The sequence below is a fragment of the Phascolarctos cinereus genome, unplaced genomic scaffold (assembly GCF_003287225.1).
Source record: "Phascolarctos cinereus isolate Bilbo 61053 unplaced genomic scaffold, phaCin_HiC Scaffold_726;HRSCAF=1367, whole genome shotgun sequence".
In the NCBI taxonomy this organism is placed as follows: Eukaryota; Metazoa; Chordata; class Mammalia; order Diprotodontia; family Phascolarctidae; genus Phascolarctos; species Phascolarctos cinereus.
The window spans coordinates 25,131,736-25,154,223 of NW_027556098.1; the positions used below are offsets into that span (position 1 = coordinate 25,131,736).

Here is a 22,488-nt window from a genome sequence, read left to right on the forward strand (position 1 = left end):
TTGGTCCCCACACCGACTCAGCACCAGAGCATGACCGGCGGCCCCAGCAGGTCAAAGATACCCATTCTTGTCTGCTAGGCCAAGGCCCAGATGCCGGGATGTGGGCTTTTGTTCTCCCAGAGACACAAGCGAGGCTCAGGGCGGGAGTCTAGAGGGGAGGCCCCAACTTGGTGACAGCCTCCTTTCCCCCCCCAGCTCCCTACGAGCCAATGGGAGCATCCGGAGGAGGCCGCAGGGGGCGGAGCGAGAAGGCTTTAGCGCCTGCGCCGGGGGCACCGTGTCCTTTCGGTCTGAGCTGTAGCAAGTGGCTCGGCAGGCAGCAGCGAGTTCCCCGGTTTTGGCCCTCTCTCTCCGGTTTTCTTCTCCAACTCTAACACCTTCTCCCTCCCGTAACTATGACGGAACAAGCCATCTCCTTCGCCAAGGACTTTCTGGCCGGTGGCATCGCCGCTGCCATCTCCAAGACTGCGGTGGCCCCCATCGAGAGAGTGAAGCTACTATTGCAGGTGCGAGCCTGGGGGGCATGCAATGTCAGGCCCGCAGCCCAGCTGGGGACAACCAGGGCCCGGGGAGGGAGTGCACATGGGGGGGAAGGTGGGTATCTGGGGTGGGGGTAGTAGGCCTAAGGATCCCCGCTGAGGCCAGGCGCCCACCCTCGCTGTACTTTTCACTGTGAGGCGGGGGCGGACGACGCCCTGAGTGGTCGCAGAGCCTTCTCGCCAATCTCGTAGCCGGATACGAGCGCGCGCTCCCGCGCGCCCTCCCTCCCGTCCTTGACCGAGGAGGTCGTGTAGGAGGGACGGGAAGGTGACGGGGAGGAAGTAGCCCCCGGTTGGGTGTTGGGAAGGGGGGAGGCACGTCTTCAATGACACGTGGGGCTTCTGCCCTCCCTCCGTCCCCTCGGGCCCTTGGGGATTGGCGCGAAGCTCCCGGAAGTGTGCGTAAGTTCGCCGGGTAGGGGAGGTCTTTGTCCTTCCGCGCCCCGCCCCGGCAACTTTACCCCTGCTGCCCTTTTAAGGGAGAGGAAGAATGAGGAAGGGCGGGAGGGGCTGACGTCAGCTGGTCACGTGGCGCCGGCTCTGCTGCCGCAGTCACTGGGCTGTCGCGAGGACTGAATGCGGCAGGAGATGGGGGGTGGGGGACGTCTCGGGTTGTCATGGTGACACCCGCGCGCCCCTCCCCTTCCCTCCCCCGGCTAATTCGGGCCTCCTTGTCTCTCTGCCCACGTCTTCTGCCTCCTGCCGCCCCCTGCTTGGGCTTCACCCCCCTTTGAGGTGCAGGCGTGGGCGTTGGGTGTCTTGGCCTCCGCATTTTTTTTCCTTTTTAAATCGATTCTGGAGAAAAGTTTCCGCCCCTCCCAGCCTTTTTTTTTCTCTTAAACATAGAGCACGGCCAGATAAAAGGATTTGGAAATGGAGAGGGGAAAAACATCCTATGGCCTATTACAGCCCCCTATATTAAAAAAAATTGAGGAAATTTAGGCCCAGTGAGTCCAGTATGTCAGTAAGTTCCTTGTCACTAACAGTGACAAGAGCTGGAATCAGAACCCCCAGCCTGTGACCAGGAGTGGGTGTTCTTTATCCTTGTAGACTGCAGAAAAGGAAACTGAGGCCTAGAGCAATGAAATGACATGTTTGTCCCAAGGTCACAGCTGGCTTCATTACTCTTCCTTTTGGTAGATAACCTTGTGAAGTAGGCAGGGCTGGAATGTAGCAATTAAATTTAATGTTTATTAAGTGCATACTTAGCACATTTTGTATATTATTTTGCTAGACTTTGATATTAATATACCTGTTTTAAGAACAAGGAACCTAGGGAGTGCTGCAGGCTGTACTTGCCTAAGGTGATACAGGTGGTTAATGTTGGAATGGGAAGTAGAACCCAGGCCTGATTAGCTTTGTCCTCAGTCAAGGCATTCCCTAGCTTCACTTCTTTAGCTGTAAAATATAGGCCTTGACCTGGATGAACTCTAAGCCTCCTTTCCTCCTCTTAATTAACATCTTACATGGATGCAGCAGTAGAGTTCTGACATTACCTATATTTCAGGGCCTATAAAGACTATAAATTGCTAATTGAAGCTCTTAACCAGAAATCCTAAACCTTTTCATTCGTCAGATTGGCAATTTAAAAAAAAGACATTTAAGAGCTAGGTTTATTCTCCAAAAGCGTGTTTTAATAGTTATTTTTGTATAAAGATTATTGCCTGTTTGGGGAGGGGGGGCTTTTATCCTAACAATTTGTTTTATGCTTTTTGGTTTTAGGTGCAACATGCAAGTAAACAAATTGCTGCAGATAAGCAGTACAAAGGCATAGTGGATTGTATAGTCCGAATTCCAAAGGAACAAGGGGTCCTTTCCTTCTGGCGGGGTAACTTAGCAAACGTCATCAGATATTTCCCCACCCAGGCCCTTAACTTTGCCTTTAAGGATAAGTATAAGCAGGTGTTTTTGGGAGGAGTGGACAAGCACACACAGTTTTGGAGGTATTTTGCTGGCAATCTTGCCTCTGGTGGTGCAGCTGGAGCCACTTCCCTCTGCTTTGTCTACCCCTTGGATTTTGCAAGAACCCGCTTGGCAGCTGATGTTGGAAAATCTGGCACTGAGAGAGAATTCAAAGGTCTGGGAGACTGCCTTGTGAAAATCACCAAGTCTGATGGAATTCGTGGCTTGTATCAAGGTTTTAATGTCTCGGTGCAGGGTATCATTATCTATAGAGCAGCTTACTTTGGAATCTATGACACAGCAAAAGGTAAGTCCTTTTAAAATATTGCTATTAGATGTTAAAAAATAACATTTATGACTGTTTCTTTTTCTGTTATAAATAGATCAAATAAGTTTGATTATAACTGCTTTGTGGGGTTTTTGTATTACCTGTTCTCCCATTTCTAAGGTAGCTTACTTGGAACCCTTCTGCAATCTGGTTTGATAGACAAATTGACTCCTAGCAAACAAAACAGGATTGTAATCAGTGCTTTCTTGCCATTAATGGCCTTTGCTAAATTAATTTGTATAGCTTCTAAATTTTAAGTGTAATTTAGAACATATTCCTTAGTTGCAACCTCTAAAGGGCACAGAAAAAAAGAATTGTAAGTATAGTTTTCTGTAGTTGAAAACAATTTAAGGTTTTAAAGATGATTTTCTTTTACTGTAGAGTAAAACTAATGTTTCTTCTGTTCAATTAGCTTGACATTTAAGGGTAGGATCAGATGTTTGAATTTAACAAAATGTGATTATTTTCCAGGTATGCTCCCAGATCCCAAGAATACTCACATTGTGATAAGTTGGATGATTGCTCAAACAGTAACTGCTGTAGCAGGTGTGGTCTCCTATCCCTTTGATACAGTAAGGCGGCGAATGATGATGCAGTCTGGACGCAAAGGAGGTAAGTTTTTCTCTCTTAAATTATAGTCACTATACTTATGTCATAAAATAGCTTTTTGCATTTAACTACGCTTTTGCCATCTGAACCCCATTTTGTTTTGGCTAAGCTGAAAATGGTGAAAATCTTAGGCAGAAAACTAAGTATATTGTCCAGTTAGGGAAATGTTGCTTTTCTTCAGCATGTGTGTGTTTGATTCATTCATGCTTCCATGTCTTAATCTGCTTCTGGAATGTCTTGTGTAGTAGCACATGCTCTTGCCACTTAGTCCCAGAACCTGGAGTCCCTAGTTTCAGCTGTCTTTGTTCTTTCTACCCTCATCTTTGTTTTCTGAATTCTGCCTTGGAAACAAGAGCCACAAAAGCAGAGGTGGGGGTGTGGTGACAGCCACCTACTGCTTGAATCTTTATTGTCTCTTTATAATAGCATTGGTTTTACTCTTATGAATAAGGGCCTATTTATTTTAGTCTAGGTAAATTGTAGCAATTTGTGACAAATTGTAAGTCTTGAATTCTGACTGGAATTTTTTTTCCTTTTGACAGCTGATATCATGTACACTGGAACAGTCGACTGCTGGAGAAAGATTGCTAAAGATGAGGGTGGCAAAGCTTTCTTCAAGGGTGCATGGTCCAATGTTCTTAGAGGCATGGGTGGAGCTTTCGTGCTTGTCCTGTATGATGAATTCAAGAAAGTAATCTAAGTGCACCCTAACTAAAGGAACCAGTGAATATAGATCTTGTAGAATACTTAACCATACTTAGCATTTTGGACCATTGAACTTCAAGAAATTCCTGTTGTCTTTTTATCCAGGCCAGATCATGTTTGTTAGGGGAGCCAGGAAACGCTCTTAGAAAAAGGGACTCATTTATTGTGATCCATTATTCACACAGTGGAACTGATGTTGATTCAGTGTATTGATTCTATTGGTTTTTTGGGAAATAACAGTTACGTGGGTCCAAGGAGGCAGATCAACTTAGACCATCTAGTTTAAATGCTCTTTTGTAGGACCATAAATTTGTGTTTAAGTATTTATTTAAAAAAATCATGTCTCCCATTTGTACTTAAGCACTATATATACTATTTTGCACAGCTGACTATTTGGCAGTTATGATGATCTGTGTTGGGCATTCTGCTGTAAAACAATAAATACACAGAAGACTCTAAGACTCGTGGATTATCCAACATGGTTTGGTTGTGGTCATGAGCACAGTAAAGGTATTAATTTTATTTTTTTAGTTAATCAAGGTAATATGAAACAAGTACTAAATTGAGTAGTTTCATGAAAGAAGTTTTAGCTTTCTGTGTTGTCAGAGTTGCACAGATTCTTTTATGCTACAATTCAACTAGCATCTTTTGTAGATGAGACAGTATCAAAGGTCAGACAGGTAACATCTGGTTACTCAGTAGAGCAGATAACAGGAATCAGAATCTGGGCGCATCCATTGCCTTTAACCATACTACCCAAGGTATCAATACTGCCATGAATACAGATATGACCTTTGTTTTGCATTTAACATTTTATAGCAGTTTTATTTCTGCAATGGAGCTATATACAAAAAAAAAATTAGTAGCTGTTAGTGGGAAAAACTGGCATAGAACTGGCTAATCATTAGGAAATGCACAAATTTATCAATAAGTTATTAAACATTTCGTTTAAAAATCTTTAGCAAATAATTTTGACTATTAAAGTACTGAATATGTATTAGGTATCTGTATACCTAGTGGATAGGATACAAAGATTGGGAAACTACATAATGTATACTAACACACATGCACATGTATATATGTATACTTAACTATCAATTTTGAGTCTCTAGGTGAATTGGATTGGGACTTAGACTTAGTCTAAGTGTAAAGATGGGAGTCAGGAAATTGAATTTACAAGACCTTGCAGTTACATGTATGGAAACGTTCTACTTCTAATCATTCACATTCTAAACAGTAGTGATAGTATCCCTACTGGTGTAGAGATGTTACAGTTCAGTGTTGGGTGGGAACGGAACCAAGAATGCAGACAAAGGGGAGTGGTCCACCATATCAAATACTTCTGAGAAGAGAAAGGGGAATTAAGTACCTTGTAATATGCAAGCACCAAAATGTTCATTTTGATGATTTTTGGAAGCCAAATTGGAAGGTGTCTGGTGTCTACCTCCTCTTAGGGAATGGAGAGTTTCGGGTAGGGAACTAGGGGGTGGTGGTGGTTTGGACAGAAACCATGGTTGTTAATAAGTGTTAAGCACCTGTCAAGTACAAAGGGTCTTGTAGGCTGAGAGTTAGCAACAGTGTCCTTTTAAGATGAGAGGTAAATAACAAACTTAATTGGGAGAGACTTGAAAGGGCTAGGAATCCTAATTGATGGGTGGAGAACATTTCAGTGACAAGGGTCAGAAGGGAAAAGATACAATCAATCCAACTGAAGGAGTATGATACTTTGACTAGTTTAAAGGTGGTAGTACAGGCTGGAGAGTAGGTAACTGGTTTGGGAGGTGGGGGATAGTGAAGAGGCAAAGGTGACCTGCTGGAACAATGGTGATATGTTTGACAAATGGAATTAGGGTTTCAGCAGAAAATGAGTTTTAGATATGTTGCATTTGAAGCTTGTGAGTGAAAATGTAAGGGTAAAGAAATGAGGACTAGAGATCATAGATTAGCAAGAGACAGACCCATAGAAGAAACTAGGGCAGAGCTTTGACCTATACCCATGCTTTGGGGATGGAACATGATAATCCTACAAAGAAGATTGAGTTTTGTCAGACATTTTTAGAGTCAATTGGTCTTTCAAAAACCCTGGTAGAATGGTATCATGAAGGGAGTCTCCTACAGTATCACACTGCAAGGATCAAAATTGGAAATGCCATTAAACTTTGCATCTGATATAAGCCACGTACTGCAAGAGTCTAAAATCTAAAGATGGGGGCAAGAAAATGGAACTGGTGAAAAAAATTCTAGGTTTCTGCTATGGAAAGGAAGGATTATAGAACAATAGTTTGAGGGAGTGATAGGATTAAGTGGTTTTTAAAGGATAGAGATCTGGGCATATTTGCAAGCATCAAGGAAGAGCCATTGGGTAGAGATTGAAATTGAGAGAGAAAAAGGAAGGTCACAGGAGATGGAAGAGAATAGGATCAAGGCAATAATTAAAGGGAGAGATTATTGGCAAGAAGCTAAGCTAAGACAGGAGGACTTGAGTTCAAATACACTCTCAGACACATACTTGCAGTGTGACCTTGGGCAAGTCATTTAACCCTAATTGCCTCACTGAAAAGCTGCACTTTAAATGTATTGGGAGAAAGATGGGTAATATTGAAGTGATAGAAAAGTGTGGGACTAGGGTGTAGTGTGACAGAACTCTAATTTATTTGAAGATTACCAGAAATGAAAAGGCAAGAGGATTTAAGGGTGAAGGAGAGAAAAGGGCATTATTAAGGGTGCTTAGTGGTAGATGGGTTCAGGATTGAGAAGAAACAGGCAAGAATAAGGTTGCTAGAAGAGAAAAACAGGAAGGTTTGGTCCAAAGATCCTGGTTAGAGCTATGAACAGGTAGAGAAAAGAGGGAGCGTTGAAAGGACAAAAGATTAATCAGGGAATTTCTTATTTAGATTTTTGCAGGTAAAGCTGTTTTAGTGATAATACAGTTGGTGGCTGTAGTAAAAGTGGAACTGAATAATTAGAAACTAGGATCATGAAAATGTATATTGAATTCCTTTAGGATGGCTTCTGGTGAAGAGGAAGATTTACCAGGTTCCACAGCCATGGGGAAAGGTTATAGTGTGACCAGAAAGACCAAGATAAGTGTTGGAAGAGGATAGTGTAATTTGTGTCCAGTGATTTTAATTAAAAGGACAGGTTAAGTGAGGTGGAGTTGAGAAAGGTGTGGGGAAAATGGTGGTCAGCATTAAAAAGGAAAGGTAGCTAGCAAACGAGTCTTCATAAAAAAGCCAAGATTAACTTAATTTGAGGCCACTTAAATGATAATTGACTATTATATGGTGCTTTAAAAGTTTTAAAAGTGCTTAATAACTAGTTTGAATTTCATAAAAGAGCCAGGAGTATTACAGGTATCTCCATTTTACAGGTGTGGGTGAAAATGGAAGGTTAGAGAGGTTAAGTGACTTGCCCATAATCACATAACTGGTAAGGTGTAAGAGTCGATAGTTAACAAGCTTTAGGTGTGTACTGTATGCCAGGTGTTGGACTAAGATTGGGTTGGTAGAGGTAGGAGTTGAACCAGGTGTTCCTAATTTAGCATTCTACCTTCTGTGCCAACCGAGATTGGATTGCTTTCAGAATTTACAGTCCCAAGCTTTTTATGAAAGCACAGGCTCAGTTTTTTGTTTTCAGTTATAACATTTCACTGCCCTTGTTATATGACGGCAAGACGTAGGATACAGTTGCTCCCTGGAGAATTACAAATGAGTATCGTACAGGGCAGTGGAAGGGTGCATATGCATAAGGTGGCTGCAACAGTAACCAATGAGCTCCAAAGAATAACAGGAGTAGAGAATGTCATAACAGTTTTATGCTAGAGAAGATGTGGTAAGAACAAGGGCTAACAGGTGGAAAACAATGAAGGCTTCCAACACCTTGTGTGACACCTGTTATACAAGACGGCAGGTATGTATGGGCTGCAGTCTACACCATTGTAAGGAATTCTGGAATTGGTGAGGACACAGATCGATCTCTTTCTGACTTCTTCAGGGATGTACATCCAGCAGTGAGATTGCTGGGTCGAAGAATATGCAGTCACTTTTCTTGTATGATTTCAAATGGTATCCAGAACACTTGAACCAATTTGTAGTTCCACCGATAGTGAAGTAAACCTGTCTTCTTGATGTCGGTCACTACTCCATATAAATATTAACTCACTAATATTAGGAACAACATTATTAATATAAAAAAGATGATGTTTTTGTTTCAGGAAGAAGCCTAAGGTTATTAAAGACTGGACAGCTCAAAGGCAATCCAGCCTATTTTCAGTTCTGAGCGTCGTACACTGGCCATAGGACATACCTACTAATGGACCAGCTCTTTGAGTTGCCCCTCCAACTGCTTTTCATAGTTAAAATACATCTCATGAGAGTATAAGTGAGATAATGTGTAAATCATTTTGGAAACCTTTCAGTGCTGTATAGATGTTGGCAATTACCTAAAAACAAGAATCTCATGTATATGGAAGTTCTTTGATTTGTGTTCTGTGATGGACATCCTTCAGGCAGTGGCTAGTGTACATCATGCTTAATATTTCACTTGATGTTAGTAAGGGGGAAGTCATCAAAGGAAGATGACATCAGTAGGAATAAATGTAAAACCCTGCAATTAAGTTATGAAAAGAGAAAAAAAAATAGGAAAGATGTGGCTTAGTTATTGAGAAAAGATTTTAGGGAAGTAAAAGGAAGTTCCCAGAAACACCAAAATACCAAAATCTGGCAGCTGTCAATAAACATTAAGCACCTATGTTGTGCCAGGCATTATGTTAAGCACTGGGGACACAAAGAAAGCAAGACAATTCCTGCTGTCAAGGAGCTCACAGGATAAACTGGAATAAGCAGGAAAGGCACTAGACTAGAATTAAGGGAGTTCAGGAAAGGCTTCCTATGGGATTTTAGTTGGTACTTGGAAGGAAGCCACGGACATGAGGCAGAAATGAGAAGGGAGAACATTCCAGGCATGGGGGGACATACAGTGAAAATGCCCAGAATCGAGCAATGGGATAGCAAGGAGGCCAATGTCACTGGTTTGCGAAGTACATGGACAGGGGAGTCAGAATAGAGGAGACAGGTTATGAAGGCCTTTGAATGCTGAACAGTATTCCTGGAGCTGTTAGGGTTGAGTAGGGGGTTGACATGTTCAGACCAGGTCTTTAGGAAGATCATTTTGACAATTGAGTGGAGAATGGAATAGAGTAGGCAGAGCCTTGTGGCAGGCAAGTTCAGATTTAGGTCTGACCTCAAGTTCAGCATTCGTTTCAATATTCCATTTCACTTAGCTCCCATATACCTTTTCCAGGAAAAACCTGAAATTTGCACTAGTTCAAATCCAGACATCCAATGAGAAGCCACAATAAGTAACTTCTTCCACCCCAGAATGGAAGCCCTAAGGCAATTAGAGAAGGGACTACCAGCAGAGTCAGCATTAGCAAGTCTAGCCTTTCAGCACTACCAGTTGAGAGCCAGAGACGTGTAGCTACAACACTGAAGAAGAGGCAAGAAGAGCAGATACTTCCTTTCCCAAGTGGGCAGAAAGCCCCAGGGTGACAACCTTGGAAGACCTGGGGAGTAGCAACCAGTGACATGGCTCACAATAGGATGGCTCAGTTATCTGGGTATGCTGAGGCCTCTAGCACTCTGTCCTGAAAGGCCATAGAGGGCTTTGAATATCTAATGCTCAGAAACTCAAAAGATCCATTGGGTACTGATCCTTGGAGGTAAAGGTAAAGATGGAAACCCAGAGGGCCCAGAGTAAGATAACCACCCCACCCAAAAGCCCAGCAGGGCATGGATCCTGGCCCTGGCACAAAACCCTGGTTCAGGAATCAAAGCTGGAGAAACAAGTAAAAGAGAAAACTGACCAGTATCAAAAATTATTGTAGATCTGGAGATGCCTTAAAAGAGGGAGTAATTCTGTAACAACTGGGAGAGGATTTTCTATGAAGACTACATGAATATTTAACAGAAACAAAGCAAGAGATGAAAAATAAAAGGAAAGCTCAGGAGAAAAGATGTGAAAGAATAAATAGCTTAGAAGAGAAAATGGTAAACCTTAGAAATAAACTTCCTGAAATCAAATGACTCCATAACAGGATAAAATGTTAGAGCAAAATCTAGAGCTTGACAAAAGAAAAGAAAATGTAAGATATCTGATAGTAAGAAAAAAAATAACAAAAATTGGTTCGAGAGATAATTTAACAATTATTGTTTGTTCTGTAGTCAGAACAAAACAAATTTTAAAAATCTTTCTTCTAATTAAACCTTCCTTTTCCTTTCTCATTCCTTCCAACTTCTTGCACTTAAGAATCAACTTCCTTCTTATGACACAGCTTCTCTGGACACACTTTCCAGCACTGGTTGCACTTTCACTCCTACTGCTCTCCAAGAGAGGTGGTAAGGGGAGTTGGAATACTTCATGCTCTTTATTGCCACTTCTAGGTTCTCCCTCTACCACCATCACCCAGGAACTTCTTCTTTGAGGTTATGGCCTACCCAATCAAAATTCTGGTAGCTGCTGTCTACCAGCTTCCAGGACACTTCTTTCTTTCCTCAAGGAATTCAATGCCTTGATCAGTCTCTCTTCTCTCCAGTCCTTGCCCTAGTGTGACTAGGGGATTTCACCATACATATTGATTCTATCTCAAGCGGTTCCTCAACTTATTCATTTCCTATTACATACTTCCCAGGCACTCCTAACCTCAGCTGTACAGAGATAGTTGTCTTACTCTCCATCTTGTTATTACTCACAAATATTCCTCTTCTTTGTTAATGAGCACTGAAGTTAATTTATCTCTTCATTGCCATTCCACTTCACTCTCTGCCATGCAATGCCAAACACCATTCTTTATTCCTATTTTTATTTTATTTATTTGCTTTATTCTTAATTCTCTGACCCATCAGTTCTTTCCCAGGCCACTTTCCCTGCACAAGCTACACTCTCCTCCCTTCCCCATCTTGATCCCTTAGAGAACCAGTTCAAATGTACACTGTCCTCATGTCTCCGGTTCCTTGTTCCCTTGTCGTATCATGGATCTTGTTCCGCCAAGGCTCAGCCTTGGATTGCTCTCACCATCTGCTGTCTTCTCTCTTACATGCTGCCGAATGAAGCTAGAGGAAATCATGAAACCAGGGTGACTTGAGTCCACCATAAATTTATATTAAGTAACCTCAACAGGACCCTCATTGTGGCAAAACACTCTTTATAACACTCTAATCAGTTTACTATTAAACTCACCGCAGCAACTTTTTCAGATTTTTTTCATCTTTCCTCAAGCCTCCCGTGGCTTCCTATCCCTCCACCCTCCCAACTGAGAACTTTACCTCATATGAATAAATTGAGACCATTCACAAAAAATTTCATCTTCTCATCTGACATCACTCAGATGTCTTCAGCCACTCTTTCTTCATTAACCCTGGTCTCACAAGAAGAGGTGATCCTTCTTGCCAAGGCAAACCCTTTTCCATGTAGAAGTGATCTCATTCCATCCTGATTTCTCAGGCAGATTGCCTCCTCTATCACCCCCACTCTCTCATTTATCTTCAATTTCTCCCTGTCTACTGTCTTTTTCCTTTCTGCCTACAAACACACCCATGTCTCCTCAATCCTCAATAAATCCTCATTTGTGGGAAGTTAGAAAAAGGTATTGTTGTGAGTTTAATAGTAAATTGATCAGAGAGTTATAAAAAGTGCTTTGCCGCAGAGAGGGTTTTCCTGAGACCCTCCCATCCCACTAGACAGTTCTATACCTTTCCTCCCTTTTTGTGGCTAAACTCCTTGAGGCTGTTTACAATTGTCTCCACTTCATTTCCTTTGACTTTGTTTTTAGTCTGGCTATCCACCTCATCATTCAACTGAAATGGTTCTCTTGAAAGTTACTAATGATCTCTTAATTGCCAGATCTAATGGCCTTTTCTCCCTCCTCGTTTATCTTAATCTCTGTACGCTTTGACTTTGTGAATTACCCTCTTCTTGTTGAATCACTCTCCTTTTCCTTCTGCTAGTCTGAATGCTCCTTAGTCTCCTTTGCTGAGGTGTGTGAAAAAGCTATATAAACATGAAGAAAGGGGAGGGGGGCATCAGATGAACTGCTCCCTTATCTTAAACAAAGAAGGGTTACGCATATGTACACACAGAGTTTGGTGTGAAAGTAAATCACATAGGATGTAAACAAGCAATGGCAGGACAGAGATTAAGAGGGAGCATGATAGTGGGTAGGGAAGAGACACATATGTACTTGATCCTGAAGGAGGAAATTAAAGGGGTGGGGGAAAAACAAAGACATAGACTTTAAGGGGAAAACAATAATCAGTTGTAGAATGGATGAACAAACTATGTTATATGAATATAATGGAATATTTCTACAACAAAAAAATGACAAAAGATACAATTATAGACAATCCTGGGTGATATGAATTGATAAGTGAAGAACACTTTATACAAGGACTGTGTTGTAAAGAAAAATAATTTTGAAAGGCTTAAGAACTCTGATCAATGCAACTACTAACCATGTCCAGAAGACCTATGATGAAGTATGTTATCTACCTCCTGACAAAAGAGATGGTGGACTCAAGATACAGAAAGACATACATTTTTGGATAAGGCCACTTTGTGAATTAATTTTGCTTGAGTATGCTTATTTATTTATTTATTGTGTTTTTTCTTTTATTATTATTTTTCTGTTCTCTAAATATTTTTCATCTTTCTTGCTGATTTATTTATTTTTAGTTTTTTTCTATTATTATTATTTTTCTGTTCTCTAAATGTTTTTTCTTTTTTTCTTATTGATTTATTTTTAGTTTTTAACATTCACTTCCACAAGATTTTGAGTTCCAAATTTTCTCCCCATCTCATCCCTCCTCCCACCCCAAGAAAGCCTCTGAATACCCTTTCCCCCAATCTGTCCTCCCTTCTATCTCACCCCCTCACTTCTCTTATCTCCTTTCCCTTCTATTTTCCTGTAGGGAAGAGACTATGCTTATTTATTACAAGGGTTTTTATTTTCCTTTCTCTCAGTTTTTAAGGGGCAGGGCCAGGGTAGAGAGGAAAGGGAGAATTGGCAATAACAATGAAAAAAGAGGACCATTGAAACACTTTTTAAATGCACAGAAGCTAAAAAAAATGCACAGAAGGAAGCACAGACATGCAGAGCAATTTTGAAAATAACACTTTTTTTTTTAAAGCAAGCAATGTGAAACTAAGATTCACAGTTTTATACAATCCTCCCTTTTGTATTTGGCTGTCTGCATAGAAATTGTTTCTTCTTTTTGGAATTTAAGGTCAGAATAAAAAAAGACCAAAAAAAATTAATTTAGCTAAAGTGGGAATATGCCACCAGATTCTCTTACTGAGGTTTCCAAAAGTCTAACCCCAAGTAAGTGGACATGTCTGAAAGTGTGCTTCGGTGAGCTCAAACAATCTCATCAGCGCCGACTGTTAAAATTTCTGTTTAAGCATTTAAAACTTAGAAATGAGCATCACTACCAATTAGGGCTTGATTTACCATTTTATTGGTTGTCTAGAATTAATAAAGTGGTGAAGAAAATGTTAATAATGCAGATTTAACTTAAAAGTATGTCTTAATTACATTATTCCCCCCCCCCAGAGAACCAGTTGTTAAACATTTGCCAGCACATTCCTCCTTATGTGTTACCATAAAATTATTTGGAAGAAAAGGAAAAAAAATAGAAATAAGAAAAAAGATCAGAAAAGAAATTTCTTTTTAAAAATTAATTTATTTATTCTTAGTTTTCAACATTCATTTCCACAAGATTTTGAGTTCCAAATTTTCTTCCCATCTCTCCCCTCCCCAACCCCAAGATGGTTAGGCATTCTGAATGCCCTTTCCCCCAATCTGCCCTCTCTATCATTCCCCCCTTCTCTTATCTCCTTCTCTTTCTATAAAAAAGAAATTTCTAAGAACATTATCCAATCTTGTTTAGTTTTATGGACAGTTTTATTTTTTCCCTATGACCTGTATCTCTTCAATTTTACATTGTTCTGGAAGTATTTTATTTTCTTCCCAGAGCACCTAAAGAAAAGAAAAAGACAAAAAGGTTATTTGATTACATTCTTTTGTGTATCCATCAACTTCATAAGTTTATTTATTTATTAAATTAATATTATTTTGTTTTTCTATAAAAGCATAAGACAGACATGGAAAAATATGTATAAAATCAGGAGGTAGGAAGATAAAAGCAGCTAGCTTACTAGAAAAAGTTAATAGGTTGTTAAGAGTTAACAAATTACTTAAAATATCTGAAGTTATCTTAATCTGTAGATGAAAAAACTGAGACCCAATGAAGTTTAGTAACTTGCACAGGATCACATTCCTAGTGCACTAGTTTTTGTCCAGGAAAACACAAGCTAATAGGGAAGGGAGGTAAACAATGATGAGATGAGATGAGACAATTTAAAATAAAAAAAAAACAATTATGTTAAGAGTGGTGATAAAAGCCTTGGAAGGTGAATAAGAGACTTCTTCACAGTCAAATGATAGCCAAACAGCTTTCAGAATTTCTACACATCTGTTCTCCACCACCTCCTAGGGCCTGTAATCTCGAGTTTGGGAAATATGGGGAACTTAGGCAGGCAGACAGAATGACATTTTCTCTCTGTCTCTCTCTGTCTCTCTCTGTCTCTGTCTCTGTCTGTCTGTCTGTCTGTCTCTCTCTCTCTCTGTCACACACACGTCTCACATCCTTTAAAATTAGTATTGTAAGATTTTAGCAATACAACTTACCTCATTGTATTGGTGAAAACTGTCACTAACTTGGTCTTTAATACGGGGAACAGGAGGGAATATTTTTTGAATCACATAATACCTTGGAAAAGAAAAGTAGATGTAAAACTGGATAACGATCACATGAAATAAGCACAAAATAGCATGCATTGAAAGGAGAGACAGACACTGAACTTGGATCAATATCTGATTAAAAACTCGAGTCTTAAGTGTACCTGTTTTCCCACCTCAATGTCCTCAAGCCACAGCTATTTTTGTCACTTGTAGCAAAGCAGAGTTCTGCCCATCCTCCCATTTATTAATATGTTCATTTTAAACCCTATTGTGCGTCAATCAACAAGTATTTATTAATTGCCTAGTATGTGCCAGGCACTGTTTAGGCTCTGGGAGTGCAAAGACAGAATGAAACAATCCTTTTTGCAATGAATTTATATTCTAATGAAGAGAGAGATGAAGAGGGATATACACTATGTATCCCCAAAGATTAAGCCTTCATTAAGACTTTTGGGACACATTGTTTAAGTATATACCAACTAAACAAAAATAAATACAAGAAAGTTAAATATAATGTATTTTGGAAGGACACTACTGCGCAGTATAAGAGATTAGGAAAGGTTTGATCTTCCTCTTGTAGGAAGAGAGGAATTCTATGAAGTGGGGATTAGTTAAATGTGAATTTCAGGTATATAGGAACATAGAGGAGATGGCATATGGTATGTGAAGAAGAGAGGCCAGTTTTACTCCTTAGACAGTGCCAGTTCTGTAAGGATAACCTACACACTTTTGTGTTTGAGCTCTAAATAGATCTCTCTCCTGAAGAACTGTCTACATATTCTCCTAATGGAAAGGCTAAAAGTCTGTCCTCACCAGGTATCTTTCAAATATGGCAGGAAAGACATTAGCCTGAATTATTGTTTCTTACAATACTATGAAAGGACAAGTTTGGATTCTTATCACATCACTTTTTGATTATTGATTAGAATTTTCTTGCTGATTTCTCCTGATGTAGGTCACTTAATTGGATTCATTGAGGGCCTATTTTTTCAGAATTGGTAGTTATCCATGTGAGGTACAGAAGTATTGCATAATTGTTTTCATGAGTGCATCTAAAAGTAATTAAAAGAAACTATTAGTAGTTCCTTTTCCTTATTTAGGTGTGCGGAATAGGTTGAACTCTGTGTGTGCGTGTGTGTGTGTGTGTGTGTGTGTGGTGTGTGTGAAAACCTTTGATCTGTTTCTGTTTCCCTCTTTTAATTTCATTGGCTTCAACATTCATTAAGGAAATCCTGTGTACAAAGTCTTAGGCTGAGTTGTGGAAACATTTTATACATAGTAAATACAAAGTCATTTTGGTGGAAGAGAAGAAAACATGTCGAGGGGGAGAGATGTGGTGTCTGTAAAAGCTTTGCATGTAGGAAGTGATGCCTGAGCTAAGCCTTGAAAGAAAATAAGAGTTCTGAAAGGAGGAGATGAGGAGAAAGGGCATTGCAGGCACTGAAGTATGCCTATGTATGACAAGGCATAGTGATAGCATGTTGATTTCAGAGAACCCATGAGTGTCATTAGTGCTGATAAGTATGTATTTCTCAGCTATTTTTTAAAATTAGATTTGGATGACTGCAGACTGAACTCCACAATTCAAACATTAATTTGGTAAATATTATAATAAATCAGACAAAAGGATTTAATTAGATTATCACATAGCCTGTCTCTTTAGGAGTCAGCGAACTAGAATCCTCATAGTTGGCACTTATTCACTATAGTTTCATAGTAACATAGGAAAAAAGGATGGAATCGAGGTTACTTCTAATGGGCTAGGGGGGCTCAATGCAAATGTCATTGTCTACTCTGGGTTAGTAGAGGGAACTTGCAAGGCTCAGAGCAACTAGATGGTACAGTGGATAGAGTGCCAGGCCTGGAGTTATGAAGACTCATCTTCTTGAGATCATATTTGGCTTCAGACACTTATTAGTTGTGTGACTCTGGCCAAGTCATTTAATCCTGTTTGCCTTAGTTTCCTCATCTGTAAAATGAGATGCAGAAGAAAATGACAAACCATTCCAGTGTCTCTGTCAAGAAAACCCCAAACTGGGTCATGAAGAGTTGGACACAACTGAAAAATAACTGAACAATAACTTTGGACTTAGCAGAGGGAACTCTCAAGGCTCAGAGCAGAGTTATTCATCCTTGGCCTTCTGCATGACTTGAGAATTTGAACTACAACTTTTGCAAGTGTGTAAGTAGTTCACTTTAATTCATGCATTTATTAAATGCCTGCCGTATTCCAGACACTGTGCTAGGCATTGGATACAATGATAAAAAAAAAGGAAGTAATCCCTTCCCTCAAGGAACACATGAACACAAAGATGTGAATGAATGTTTACACAAAGTAAACAAAAAGCAATTGTGAGGTGAGTGGGAAGGAAATGTATTAGCAGGTTGGGGGAAATAGGATAGGCTTCACGTGAGAATAAGCGTTCAAGGAAAGCCTGAAGGAAGTTAGAGATTCTATGAGATGGCAGTAAGGAAGAAATACATTGTAGGCTTGAGAGAACATTCTGTTTAGAGTCATGGTAACAGGAGATGGACTATTGTGTTGGGGAATCAAAAATAGTCCAGTTTGGCTGGAATATAGAATGCCTTTGAGTTCCTGAAGAACAGCTCGGAGCCAGTCTGTGAAGGCCTTTAAATACCAAACAAGGGAGACTGAGTCTGATCCTAAAGGTTAATAGGCAGCCACTGGAGCTTCCTCAGCAGGGGATTAATATAGTTAGACATGTATTTCAGTAATCAATTTGGCAGCTAGAGAAGCTAAAATAATGAGCTATAGAAAGTGGGTTCAAGCTCAATGAAAAAAAATCTTCAGGCCACCACTCCCTTCCCCAATAAGGGTAGAAAAGAGGGAAGAGGAAGAGAAGTGAAGGAAAAACAGAGGAGAGGAGAGAAAGGGATGGGAGAAGAGGAGAAAGGAAGGGGGAAAACATAAACATAAACTGAATAAAAATCTGCATGTGCAAAAAACAAAACAAAACAAAACAAAAAAAGATCTTCCCTGTCTTACATGAAAGAGGAAAACGAAATGTTGTTTCAGAACATACAAAAACAACAAAAACATGTCATAGACATATAAATCATGTCACAGAGCTCTAGTTCACATTGCAGTAAATACTTGCAAAATGCAGCTTTGCAAACTGCAGCTCTTCTCAAATTACAGCCCTGATATAATGCAATATTTAAAATTAAGTACTCCCAAAATGCAACTGTTTTTTGCTGGAATATTAAATTTTTATAATTTTGATTTTTCTTGTTTACTTGAAAATGAAGATAAAAGAAATATTTTCGAAGAAATATGTATTTTTATGAAATGTGCATGTAGTCCATTTAACTTTTTGTGATTAAAAAATAGCTAAAAATTAAAATGCATCCTTTTTCATAATAAAATAAACTTGCACCCTGAATTATAATTTTATTCATAAAAGCTACATCTGGAAAACGTTTTCTGAAAAGTTGCACCTAAAATTAGATTGCATCATCATACTGTCAAAGGGCAGAAGTGAAAGTTCATATAGAGTTAAAAATATTGGGTATTCAGAAATGTATGTGAATTGAACATGAATATAGCTATCTAAGAATGACACTAAAATATAATCATTCTGTTCTTCAGAATTAGTTAATTTTGAACTTAGAATTAATATTCTAAAATTAGTAGTTCTTTGGTTTCATTAAGGTCTATATTGGCTGATAATTAAGAGATTTGCATGTTATTATTGCTATTTTCTTTGAAATTTGCTATTTCTACAATATATATCAAAGACACATGCAATATAGTTGGGTTCTGGTCCTCCTCCTGGACTACTCATTAGCTAGTAACTTGTACTAGATTTCTCTTTCTCCCTCTCCCCCCCTCCCACTTTCTCTGCCTCAGTCTTTCAGATCTTAGTATCTGCACCAGATGCTCTAATCTATTCAAGGAATATCTGGAGATATCCCCATTTGTTATCTTTGTGAAGTAGATTAAGTGAATAAAAAAGCCTATTATCTAGACTGATATGTAGAGTTAGTCTATCCACTTGTCTTGAATAGGCACTGTAGATAGATAAACAAATGGAGGAGAATAGACTGGATTGCTTTTGGGAAACACAAAAAAGCACAGTGCTTTTAACCACCACAAGTGCTTTTATAAAATGAAGGTCCAGTGAGGCCATATTGCTGTCAATCAAGGATTACTTTAGTCTGTGGAGAATTAAGTTGTGGGTCACCCACAAGACAATGGAGGGGTCCAGGTGAGTTCCTTGAGAGAAGGGGGAAATTTTTTTGTGTTTCTTTGTATCCCCACCCCTACTGTGTAGGGGTGGCACACAGTAGGTATTCAATCAATACTAGTCGACTAACTGTTGGGGATGAGGAGTTTCCAATGAAAAATTGCACAGAAGAAGCAGTATAAAGGATATGATTAGAGAAATATATGATAGTTTAAAGAGGTGGCCTGTCACTTAGCAAGAATTGATATGTCTCATGAATATACAAGTAATGTTAGGAGATGTAGAGGAAGCCCCTCAGAATGCTGGGTGTGATGAGGGCAGGGCCCAAGCCAAGATCTTCACCCTTTGCCCCAAAGGGAATCTGACTCACAGGCCCCAGACCCTCACCTCCCTTGAAAGCCCTAGCTTACCTTTAGATCTTATTCAGATGCACCTTCAACCCTTGCCCTGAATAGAATCTGGCTCTTGTCTATAGGCCCCAGAAAGGCCTTCCTTTATCTCCTTTTGAAAGTCCTAGCCCCACCTTGATTTTGTGCAGATTCCTTTCAAACTTCTGCCTTCCTGTTCCTCCATTATCTATTCCCATTGTCTATTCAATCTCGCTGACCTCCCCAATTAGAATTGTTACCTACACCCTTTACCCAACCCCCTTCTCTGGCCACCCAAAGTTATTTTAGTATTTAAGATCCACCTTGGCCCTCATTCAGATGCTGAGAATCTCACGCTCAAAAGACTGAGAACCTCTCATGCCCGCTCGTCCTTATGGGCGTCACCCAGCCTATATGTTTTACCACCAATAAACTTTTCCTCTGGCTGAAGAAGATTTGAGTTGAATTCTTTCAGACGGGGCCTGGTACCATGATCTTGGGGTCCCAGCACCCCAAAACCCCTAGACCTCTTCAGGTGGACCTCTTGTGAAAGATTTTCAGGAGAACATAGATGAGTGTTAGGCGATGAGAAGGCATGGACAGGTTGTGATCTGTAGAGACGACTGTAGCCCATTTTAATGATATCATGGATTCATAGAAATAACTATGTGGGCTGTCCCAAACATCTTAGTTAGATTTTAGTAGACTGAAATTTTTTTACTATATCTTTGCTTGGATATTAAGATTTGATAGCTTAAAACTAAACTAAGATATTTAGGACAGCCTGTATGTAAAACTTATGTGAGCTCTAGGAGAAGGAACCAGGAGCTGACTAACAATTAAGGAGTGGGAATTAGTCTAGGAGGCTCTGGAATGTATCCTAGTTGCCATGTGAAGCTACATCAATCTATCTGTAAAGCAGGGGGCTCATGACTAACCTATTCTATCAACCTTCTGTTTTAGAAATTTATTTCATCACTTATAATCCCATCAGCATGGTAAGATCATAGATTTAGAGTTAGTAAGAATCTCAGATACTATCCAGTTCAACCCTTTCAGTTAGTCAACAAGCATTAAGTGCTTACTACATGCCAGGTACCTTGTTAAACTTGGGTTTAAGAAAGGCAAAAATAGTCCCTCCCTCAAAGAGCTCACCCTCTACTGGGAGAGACAACAAATAAATAACTAGTGTCTTAATTTATAGAGTAGGAAACTGAACCTCAGAGGGCTTACAAGACTTGCCTAAGGTCACAGGACTATAGCAAATGAGGCGGGATTTGATCCAGCAACACCAAAACTAATGCTCTTTTCACTACACCAAGCTGTGGTACCAATAGCTCCCTTCTCTCGTTGGTGAGTTCTTTTCAGATTCTTCATTTTGGGGAGGGAAGCAGGCCATCTTTGTTTTATTCCCCTCTAAGCTGTGCTTCTGACTCTCCAGACTTTTCCTCAGTTACTCCCTTCTAACCTCTTTGCCCTTCTTGAGAACAGGCCTTGTCTTTGTTTTTCTATTTGCTTATATTTGTATCCTCAGTACTTAGCACAGTGCCCCCTGGCACACAGTAAAATTTTAATAAATGCTTTTTGCCTTATTCCCTGTGACAATAAGAACTGAAAGGAAATGTTTTAACTCTTCAGTGAAAAAATAATATGCTTTAGTTGTGCAGGTTTTTGTTTTTGTTTTTTTTTTAAAGGCAGGTAGGCTAACAAAAAGATAAGATTTACAAATATTTACATGTTTCTATCTAGAATAGAGAGAGAAGGAATTTTGTTACTGAAAGTAAAGTAGGAGAAACAATTGTTGGTTCTGCTGTGCCTCTCCAGGCTTGCTAATTAAAGCTCTTAAGGTGGTGATTTGCATGAACTATGGGAATGAAAAGTATAGAAAGAATTGCTCTCGCTCTCTCTCAAATAAAGGACTGAACTCACAGAATGACAGTTCAGATAGAATCAAAGCAGTTCAAAAGATAGGTTTAATGGAAGCCTAAGGGCTTCTGCTGGTGGGTTGGCTGTGGCTTTGGGACTTTAAGGCAGGAAAGAGTGATAGCCCTGAGGTAATGTGTTAAAACCAAAGCCCTCATCATGGGACCACAAAAAACTGAGGCAATTCAGCAGAAGTCCAATAGGTGGCAGCTGAAAGCACCCTTGACCATGGAGGACCAGCAGTTGGCTGGGCACTGAAGACAGAAGCTCAGCAAGACAACAGGAAATTTGATGAAGTCACTGGATCAGTCTCTTTGAAGGAACTTGCCGCAGTAATGTTGGGAGTAGCCATGGATTACAGCAAGTATGTGTACCTAGTATCCTTTCCTGCTTTGATGGGGCAATCTGTGGGAGAATGTGCCCCTATTTGGGGGGGGGATTTCCTTGTCATTTATTCTGATATGATGTTTAATTGTATTTTACTTTGAAATAATGAGTAGGTAAAATAAGATAATAGTTTTAGGTAGATACTGGCCAAAATGTGTCTTAAACTTGGTTTTAACTTTCAGGGTGTCCACCTCTGAGGGGACCCTGGATTATACCTATAAAATGATTTGTTACATAGCTGCTATTTTTCAACCACTTACTCAACAAGCATTATTAATTGCCTTCTGTGTGCTAGGCACTGTGCTAGGTATTAGCAATACAATGGTGAAAATGAATCAGTCTCTGCCCTCAAAGAACTATATTCCATCAGAGGAGAAAACATGTACACAAATAAGTATATATAAAATAAATACTATTGCTAATGATAACATTAAATCTATAAGAGCAATACAACAGTGACTTATTTTACCTTTTACAGAGATATCCCAAAATGAGCAGGATAATGAAGGCTATTCCAAGAAGTGAGAACATTAATACTGACAGAGGAATATCTCTGTGGACTTCATGACCTGATAGAATAAGAATATTAGATTATCACAGATGCCAATCTCAAACTTCTTTTGTTTCCTGTAAAGTACCTTGCAGTTTGTTTAGTTTTCTGGCTTGGGCAGGGAGCATCAAAGCTATGACTCCTGCAAAATGTCTGGTGGTTTTGTGTTGTGGA

The 22,488-nt window shown here is 39.7% G+C and overlaps 2 protein-coding genes across 2 annotated transcripts in view; one reads left to right on the plus strand and one right to left on the minus strand.

The window, feature by feature from the left end:
- Window positions 1-265: 265 nt before the first annotated feature.
- On the plus strand, window positions 266-4,542 carry SLC25A6 (solute carrier family 25 member 6). Its single transcript, XM_020992874.2, has 4 exons — window positions 266-506; window positions 2,262-2,748; window positions 3,241-3,381; window positions 3,921-4,542. The coding sequence occupies exons 1-4, from the start codon at window positions 396-398 to the stop codon at window positions 4,076-4,078; spliced, it is 897 nt and encodes a 298-aa protein (XP_020848533.1). The 5' UTR covers window positions 266-395; the 3' UTR covers window positions 4,079-4,542.
- Window positions 4,543-13,797: 9,255 nt separating this feature from the next.
- The window catches only part of LOC110212842 (interleukin-3 receptor subunit alpha), a 61,798-nt gene continuing 53,107 nt past the window's right edge, over window positions 13,798-22,488 (minus strand). The window contains exons 10-12 of the mRNA XM_020992949.2: window positions 22,234-22,333; window positions 14,825-14,906; window positions 13,798-14,113 (exon numbers count right to left, since the gene is read on the minus strand). Coding sequence (XP_020848608.1) covers window positions 14,039-14,113; window positions 14,825-14,906; window positions 22,234-22,333 — 257 coding nt within the window. The 3' untranslated portion in view covers window positions 13,798-14,038. The remainder of the gene's footprint in view (window positions 14,114-14,824; window positions 14,907-22,233; window positions 22,334-22,488) is intronic.

What these genes read in the sequence shown, in the direction of transcription:
- SLC25A6 (XM_020992874.2), top strand. Translation starts at nt 396, where the DNA reads ATGACGGAACAAGCCATCTCCTTCGCCAAGGACTTTCTGGCCGGTGGC. An exon ending in AATCTATGACACAGCAAAAG is followed by an intron (nt 2,749 to 3,240) that starts GTAAGTCCTTTT and finishes ATTATTTTCCAG; the next exon opens with GTATGCTCCCAGATCCCAAG. An exon ending in GCAGTCTGGACGCAAAGGAG is followed by an intron (nt 3,382 to 3,920) that starts GTAAGTTTTTCT and finishes TCCTTTTGACAG; the next exon opens with CTGATATCATGTACACTGGA.